Source organism: Chinchilla lanigera, unplaced genomic scaffold (assembly GCF_000276665.1).
Source record: "Chinchilla lanigera isolate Chin_1 unplaced genomic scaffold, ChiLan1.0 scaffold00004, whole genome shotgun sequence".
Taxonomy (NCBI): Eukaryota; Metazoa; Chordata; class Mammalia; order Rodentia; family Chinchillidae; genus Chinchilla; species Chinchilla lanigera.
In genome coordinates, this window is record NW_004955405.1 from 33,030,770 (window position 1) to 33,040,171 (window position 9,402).

The window sequence follows — 9,402 nt, forward strand, 5'->3', positions numbered from 1 at the left end:
GGAGCGGGGGAGGGTAAGTTGGAGATACATTGGTCAAAGCATACAGAATTTCAATGAAACAGGGATATTAATTTCAAGAAATCAGTTGTACAGAATTTTGACTGTAGTTCATCCCAATGTATAGTACTGCTGAACATGGCTGAGACAAGATTTTAGGTGTCCTCATTACAATAAAATAGGTATGTAAGATAGTAGATATGTCAATTAGCCCAGTTTAGTCATTTCATAATGAACATATTTCAAAACATGAGACACACACACACATGTATACACAATTTTTATTTGTTAGTTTGATACTTAAGAAACCTCACATCTAATGACCCCAGCTCTTCGTTGCAGATAACCTCACATCGCTCTTCTACAGAACCTGTCTTCCCCACTTCCGGCTTCCCCAGGAAGCACACAGATGCTCTAATCACTCATTCCATCTGCATGTCTGTCTGCTCCTTGAGACCAAAGAACAAGGTAGGCAGATTTCGAAAGAAAGGAACTTATGCTCCTATTTTGTGCAGAGGTTTCTCATTAAACTTAGATTTGTATCTAACACTGAACAGTTTTCAAACTTTTTACTGGCCCATTGCATTTTAAAATTTTTTTCTTGGCACAAATTTGCAGTACATGTTTACATTGCTTTTTTGTAAAAAAAATTCATGACTCTTGAGGACCTTTGCTAATTTTTTACTGGCATATTTATCTTTTGTATTTCTAAGATCCCTCAGTGTCAAGGATATAAATTCTATATATTTTGTGAATTTTTTAGGTTCTCATTTGCTTCTGAACTTTTGTTTACAGCTCCTTGGTTCTTATTTTTTAAATAGTGATAGCCAATCCGGACAATTTAGTTACTTATATTCAGATTTCCTGCAAAAGGGATTTAAGGTAACTTAGATGTGGGGATACAATTAATTAAAACCAAGAAAAATAGGGCAAAGAAAACCAGTAAAAGTAGAAAGGCAAGATGGAACCAGCAGTTGAGTCAATTTTTTATTTTTATGCAAAGATACCATTTTATGTTTTGTATTTACTAGGCGTTGGCCACGAACTTAACTGTATGCTCTCCTATAATACATGTTAAGAAGTAAATACACTATGGTAGACTATAAGATCAACAATGTTATGAGGGGAAAACAGACCGTGCACTTAGAAGATGCACTGGTATTCCTAATCCTGATATTATTCCCAGAAAGGGGTTTTCCTACATGTCCTCATGAGATCTCTCTCTTTCTCGCTCTGTCTCTGTCTCTGTCTCTGTCTCTGTCTCTTTCTCTGTCTCTGTCTCTCTGTCTTTAACCACAGATGCAGTAAAATGCAACACATTTTACAAATCATTTCAATGATTACAGGCTAGTTTACTAAGGATTTATTTCATTTTCTCAAACAACATCCATTTCTGATTAATTAGTTTAAAACCATTAAGGAGGCATGCAGCAAGAGAGGGATGTCAAGGGAAAGAATCTTTTTATTGATCTTAAAAGAAGCTTCACTTTTGTCTGAGGAAAAACACTTCAGTGTATTTTTACTTGAGCAGCTTCACCAGTTAAAAATACTTTTCAACCGTATTTGAGGAGAAACACACCAAATGGCTATTATCAGGACTTCAAAGTCTGCTGCTTTGCGCTGCTGAAAGTAGATTGGTTGATCGATCTTGACACTGCATTCAGGAGGAACACAATGCACAACGAGTGCTGCAGCAATCCAGGTAACTGCAAACACACAGTTGTATGGGAGGTGCCAGAGGACACTGTGGAGAGAAGGGAAATTATTCTGCAGGAGCTAAGTAAATAGGATGGGAATACTGTTTTCTGTATAAATTTTATGCATTTCTTATTGATAGAAAGAATTTTTGACATGAAAATTAATATTCTTAGCTGATCTGGCATTATATTTTTATAGGATAAAAGATTAATAATTTTATAGGGGTCATCAAGGTTATTTAATTCAGTTTTCTACTGCAAGTTTAAACCCCCTGTAAACTGTCTCCCTCAAGAAACAAGCAGCCATCACTTGAATGGAAGATTAGTGCGCTGGCTTAGAGAGCCATTTAGGACATCAGAGCACCTGGATCGGAGTCCTGGACTTTCTGGTTCCATCCGTGTGAACTTGGGCGCGGTCCTTAGTGTCTTCATCCTTTGGTTTCCTCATCTGTAAATTTTGAAAGAGATAAAGCACCCAGTGTTTGGATGCTTACTACTATTACACACCCCTTCTAGGAATCTCAGTTCGGCCTAGAAAGGGCCAAGAGCTTGGTTAGCTTTTGGTTTTTAGTCTTGGTAAGAGTTCACTCCTGGTAACAGCAGAGTAGCATTTATAGAACTACCATCTGCCAATTACGACTTTCAACTCTGGACCAAAAAACAGTGCAAAGAATTATAAATTCATAATTAAAATAAATGCTTGAAGCCCCCGGGGAATGATTTAAAATAGGAAGCCAGAGAAAACATGATGCTTGAAATATCACAGCAAGCTAGGTGAGCGCCACATTGAACAGCTTTTTCTCTGAAGTCAGCCTCCTCATCTTGCAAAGTACAGTGTGCGCTGCTTAACAACAGGGATGTGATCTCAGAAGTGCTTCCTTAGGCGACTTCAGCACTGCGTGAACGTCCAAGAGCGTGTGTACACAAGCCTGGACGACAGAGCCTGGTGCTCACTGAGTGTACATAATTGCACTTGCTATACTTTTATGCCACTGTCCGCAGGGGAGGTGTCTTTAGAGTGACTTTTAGTGCTATGACCTAACGATGGCTACCATGCCACTCAGCATTAGGAACTTTGTCTCCATCATAATCTAATGGCTCCACTGTCACATATGTCATTTGTCACTGACCAAACCTCATTCTGTGGTGCGTGACTGTCCACGGGATAAAGATTAATTAGGGAGAGGATAATGGCTGGCAGAGGCCTCAGAAGTCGGAGTGTGGGTCTGTCCAAACAACTAGAAGTTAAAAGTGAAGGGTGATCTGAAGAAGAAGGAAACAACATGGGAAGCCCCAAAATCTATGCATTAATTCTCCTCCTTAGCCTGTCAGCTGACTACCAAACTCCACATGGGCGTGGGGAAACTGCTGGAAATCCAAGGGAAAGCACAGCTGTACGGCTGGAAGAACCGGGTGGAGATCTCATCCAACACTTGGTGCTGGAAAGACAAATTTTGGAATTCAAGTCAAGTAAAAGGAGCTTACTAACTCCGTGTGCTTTTCTTTGAACCTTAGGAGGGCAATAGCTTAGGAATGAGGGTCCGAGGAGCATGGACTACAAGAGCAAAACAAAGAAGCCCATCATATCAACACTCCACTATATTAAGCTAATCTGTCAGTAGGTGAGCCGTGTGTTAGAACAAAACACTCCTGGAAAGAAAATAAGAATGCACACACCGTATGGTATGAAGTTTTAAAATACTGTGTATACAAATACGAAGAAAAATGTGATCTGTAACCAGAGGAAAAATAAACAGATCCTCAGAAGTCTCAGATGGTAGAATTAAAACATGAAGACTCTCAAATAGCTATGAAATACACGTGAAATAAACTATTGGAAAAGATCGCTAATGGGTGAAGAGATGAGGAATAGCAGGACAGATATGGAAATGAGGAAAAAATCAAATGGGAGTTATGGAACTGAAAAATATATCTGAAATTAAAAATTCATTGAAAGAACTTAAAAGCAAATTAAGCACCACAGGAAGAAAAAAACAGTGTGCTTTGTAGATACATTAGTAGAAATTATCCAACCGAGTGCAGAAAGAAAAATGATTTTTTAAAAATTGCAGTGATGACAACCCCTGTGACAATATCAGGTGTCCTATCAAATGTGAAATTGAAGTCTCAAAAATGGAGAGAATTTTTTTTAATGGAAAAACTTTTTCTAGATTTGATTGAAAACTATAACCACTGTCAGATTTAGAAAGTTCAAGGAACTTCAAGCAGGATAACTTCTAAAAATCAAAGATAAGAAAATTATCATAAGTCACCGGAAGTGAAAGACACTACAAAGTACTAAGGATAGCTAATAAGAAGAAAGACTCACATCTCATCAGAAACTTTGGAGGTGAGAGGGTAATAGATTGCCTTCTTAAAGGTGCTGAAAGAAAAGTAAATCAGCCTAAATTGAAAAATACGGTGTTTTCAATAAAAAAATTATTACAATGAAAGACACATTGCCATAAATCCCCCTGTATATACTCAGAATACTACATTTCATTTCAAACATACTTATCCCGTTGTTCTTGGCAATGCATCTTTTACTGTAATAAGTTTTAAAAATGTAAATACTGTACTTTTTGATCACGTCTTGTACTCTAAACTTATAGTTAACTCTGTCACTACTTACATTAAATGTGAATGGACCAAAGCTTCCAATTAAAAGCACAGATTGTATGCATTTTAAATAAAAGACACCAATGAGTAGAAAATAAAAGGATGGAGACACGGATACTATGTAAACATTACACATAAGAAAGCTACTGAGGTTATATTAATATAAAGGTAGATTTTAAACATGGACACTCCAGAAATAATGTGAAAGATTTTTGAAAAATATAAAACATCAATTCATTAAGTGGGGATAATCCCGAGTATGTTGGCATCTAATGATCAGAAATGCTTATTTGCTAAACATGTGTCCAATAATTCCCTTTAGGGAGAGCTTTGCCTCTCTTAGGAAGATGTTTACTGAAGCAGGTGGTCTGAACCACAGAATAGACTGTATTTGGTGCTTCAGAGAAGCAAATAAAGTATTTGAGACAAGGCAATGAGGTCACTAATCTTTTCAACTTATCCAGAACTGGATTATTTCTTTGAATACAGGACTTAGTGAATAAATCTGGACTGCCACCAAAGAGACAGGTCCTGGCAGACTGTGGTAGTGACTCATCCTACAAAAAGAATTCATTTTCTTTGGAAATGGAGAGTAAAGGGAGGAGAAGAAAAAGTGGATAGTCACAAGATTATAGGAGATTTACAGCGGTTGAAATAACCCCTTTCAATGATCCCTCAAACCAAAAGCAAAATTGCTCAACTTATAGAAATTTGAGTTCTAGAATGTGTGTGTGTGTGTGCGTGCGTGTGTGTCTGACAATGGCTGAAAATAGTGAATACCATGGACATGGTAGTTGCGTGTCAAGGACAATAAGAACATTGTCTTTGGGAATTTGTAGCAATCAGAGGAATGGTTTTAGATCATCATGTGCTATGGAATAGGAGATCTCTGTCAAGACTGGGTACAGTAAGGGAGAAAAGGGCTGAAATGGCATCTGGATATTCTAATTGCATTAGTTAAGACTCTAAGCAGCTGGCAGAGGTAGATTAGCATCCCATGGGACTGATCCTGATGCACAGGACGAACTGCTTTAGCAGTTCTTGCATGCTAAAGTGCACGTGGTAAGTGCGGAAGTATTCTGATGGCTCTGTTTCCTCCTCTAGGCATGAATATAAGTGAGAAATCAATCGAAATGTGACATTCGAACGAGGAAGTCTTCAGCAATGCCTATCAGCCTTTGGAAATGTGGTGAGAAGAAATGGTTAAGATTCAATATTTTGTTGCTTGGCGGGTCCCTATTCAGCCTGGGATCCTGCCCTATGTGATCACTTATGATGTATCCAAGTTCTCTGGAAACTGCTTTGAGTTTTTCTCATGCCCCATTGGCCTGCTGTAGCTGTAAAGGCATTTCAGCTCCTAGTCGGGCAGTTAACTGTCCTCCGTGTTGCTCACAGACCCATGCCTCTCTTTGGCTTCCTCTTAGTTTGTCCTAATGATGTATTTTCTTGTTTGCTTGGGCTTCCTCATCCGCGCCTGTGTTTTCAAAAGAATAAATTTTCAAATAAATTCAAGCTATATTCTGCTAAAAATGAGTATGCATAAATATTTTTCATTTATCCCTACATGTGTGTTTGTGTGTGTGTGTGTGTGCATGCACGCGTGTGTGTTACTAGGGATTGCAAACAGGGCCTTCACACTGACCTAAATTATCAGTCTTTTTAAAAATATTTTATCTTGATAGATAGAGGATCTCACCAAGTCACTAAATTACCCAAGTGCGGTTCTGCCTCAGCTTCCCAGAGTGCTGGGATTACAGGAATGTGCACTGAGCATTGCTATATAATACACACAGTTGCTGGCTCTGAACGCACAACAATCTCTAGCTCTTAAGATGCTCATAGGATGTGAAGGGTAACTGAAACGTAAATGTACAATCCACAACACATAGTATAGATGTTAGGATGAAGCCCGCACAAAATGTTTCAGGATGAGAGAGAAAAATAGCAGGGATTCACAAAGGAGATGATGTGGCCACTATATTAGGAGAAGAAAAAAGTGAAAGGGGGAGAAAAGGTGAAAATGAGAATCTCTAGCCCAAAATATTGTTAGTTAAGTCACAAGATGATTACTTCCTGGAAGAAGTAGTGGGAAGATGTATTGGGTAGATGAAATCCCTAATGAGACCATAAATGAGGAGAATTGCTTCTTATAGCATATAAGAAGATAATTTTTATCAGATAATGAAATTGTTTTCAGTCTTTGGAATGAAAATGAATCCCTTGCTAATGCAGATCTTGCTAATAAAGGCAGTGAGAGAGAATGTCTGAATTACACTTGGCTTGTGGTAGGCAGAAACCCACCTAAATAGTCTAGGGAAAAAAATGAAAGATAATGAAGTAATCAAAATAATTGCTTAATAGGGAATGTGAAAGATCTGCAGTGCTAAATTATAAATGTACATTTTCAAGAAAAATGAGGTGACCTTAAGGAACAGATTAGAAACCTAAACTCATGCCAGCCAGAAGCAATGCTTTTCATTAGCAAAGCTGAAGATTAATTAAATCTGGGGAAGCTCTTTGAAATCCACAAGTGCAAGTTACATACAATACAACTGGTATATTGGTATCATAATTAATGATTAAAATAGAGCTCTTTATTAAATGTGTTCTGCCATCGTTCATGGGATAGATGTGGAAACGAAGAGGACAAAAGTGTGTTACTTAAAACCAAAATGGACTCCAGCGGCACCTGCTTTTCAAACGTAGGGGTGTGTGGTTTATTTAGAGCGGACATATTTAATAGCTCCCTTCCCCTTTGGAGGTAGCTTAGAGACCAATCCCAAGCTTGATGACAGTGCTATGCCCCCACAAACCTCCCTAGAAACCTAGCAAGGGAGATGGAGGGACACGGCTGATGGACTTTTTTGGGTATTATCTCTGGACCTTTTGTTTCAGGTGAATGATTTTAGATACTGGGAGCAGAGAAAGGAGGCTGAAAATTCAAAGCCTCTGACAGTTCCTAGTGCTGTCCAAGTGTGAGGCTTTGCTTAAAAATTGGTCATTGTCGACAGAGCACGTTAAGTATAGGTAAATGGAGGCCCAGTTTTACAGGACAATAGGAGAAGTTTGTTTCTTAGGGAGACTGTGGAAAGGGGAACAGTGGGAGGGAAGAGTCTGCAGAGGAAAAGGGTGAGACCCAAGAGAGGCAAACAGCGCCCTCCTCTGCCCCATATATGTCTGCTGGGTGAGACAGACGTAAGTGAGGAAATCAGGGAAAGGAGCCCTTAGGGTGAGCCTGACAGAGGAAGATGTTGTAGGAACTGAACAGATTTGGAGCCACTGGAACTGAATCAAAGGTACTATAATAATTCTGAACCACATTCCATTCCCAGGACATCAGAATTACACAGACACCAACCTTGGGGAGGAGACGGGAGCTCTGCTGTTCCGGACGGAGCTGAGCCACGTCTACTCTTTAACGATGACGGTGCTCACATAGCATTGCACGCTGAAATATGATTTCTAATTCTAGCTTGGCTGTTACTTTGAGTGGGACAGGGAGCTTTAAATTTGAGTTGGGTTTGTGCTGCACAAACTTTAGGCCATTTAAAGATGCTGCTCTTAGTCACATTTGAAAGATATCTGTTGTAGTCAGGGCTTACAAGGGAAGAGATTTAATACTGGACACATAATTTATAGGATTATTTTATAATAGTCACTCAAAAAGTCAAATGCAGAAGAGTGCAGGAGATCTTTCCGTGCACTAGAGACCCAAAGAATCCAGCTGAGGGCCTGGATCCCATGGCAATGTCCTGCATGAGTCCAGCTGCAGACCTAGAGCCCATGGCAGTGTCCTCCACAAGTCCAGCTGCAGGCCTAGAGCCCATGACAATGTCTCATGCAAATCTGTATCAAGGATCTGCACTGAGAAGGCTCAGAGGTCAGTGGTGGAAGCTAGAGAGTCTGTGCCAGCAGGGTGAAGGATCTGTGCCACCAGGCTGAGAGATCTGCCCTGGAGCCAGGAAGCGAAGCTCAAGGTAAGGACCAGAGCTCCTCCAAAAAGAACCACAGCAACAGTGAGAACCCAAGCTCCTCCAGTGATGAGAATAACTGAATCAATATCAGGAAAACCAGCACGACAAAGCTTCTCCAGGAGAACCAACAGCACACCATCTTCCCCTCTAGTTCTCCTTTTATGCTGTTGGCAACAATCCTCATGTGGGCCTTGCACACCCAGCACCACACTGATTCAATTCAGCTGAGTGTTATAAGTTGACAACAACCTTGGGTAGAGGACGGAACTCTACTGGTGTGGGCAGAGTTGAGCCACGTGTACTCTTTGACGATGGTGGTGCTCACGCGGCATTGCATGTTGAAATACGGTTTCTAAATTTAGCTTGGCTGTTACTTTGAGTGGAACAGGAAACTTTAAATTTGAGTTGGGTTTATGCTGTGCAAACTTTAGACCCGTTAAAGATGCTGCTCTTAGCGAATTTTATGGAACAAATGCCTTGTATTACCTTTAAAAAATCATGACTTTAAAAGATTCTATTCTGAGAATTCTTGCAGAAGACAGAGCTAGACACATATATAATTTTTAATTTGTTTTTAAAAATGCAATAAAAAGTTATAGTCTGACAACTTGGATGGAAATTTGCATAGCAATTTCATTTGTTTAAATATTTTATTTTTCTCATTATTCCCCTGTCTCTCAAATACTCCAAAAGACATGGTTTATAACCTGTTATTTTTCTCCAAGTGCTCCCTTTGGATAATTTCTTGTTGAATCTCCCTTTTCCCATGGTGGATATTTTCTTGCCAGGATCTTCATATTGTTTTTCAGTCACTTTCAATATATGAACAAGTCCCATCTGGGGAGCTGAGATTCTCTTCTAAGTGTTATGAGACTCCGTCCAGTATAAATCAAAATTTCAACCTTACATCCAATTCAGAGATTTTTCTCTCCCAGACCTCCAAAGAAGCCTATAGCCTGAAGCCAGGGAGAGGCAAGGCCTACTTTTTCAGCAATTCTCATTGTTTCATCTGCTCTTCTAGATTATTTCTCACTTCTTGCATTTGGGGGGCGCAGAAAGCAGGTTAGTGAGATAAGAGTAAAACCATGTCCTTGTAACTTGCCGGTGCCTGTGAG

General features: G+C 39.5%; 1 protein-coding gene across 3 annotated transcripts in view; it reads left to right on the plus strand.

The window, feature by feature from the left end:
* The window catches only part of Cfap54 (cilia and flagella associated 54), a 308,158-nt gene extending 302,315 nt beyond the window's left edge, over nt 1–5,843 (plus strand). For all 3 annotated transcript variants that reach the window (XM_013518536.1, XM_013518540.1, XM_005374497.2), the window contains one exon: nt 5,418–5,843. Coding sequence is in view for 1 of the 3 variants with exons in the window: in XM_013518540.1 (XP_013373994.1) it covers nt 5,418–5,423 (6 nt within the window). In the remaining 2 variants the exon portion in view is untranslated. The remainder of the gene's footprint in view (nt 1–5,417) is intronic.
* Nucleotides 5,844–9,402: the final 3,559 nt, after the last annotated feature.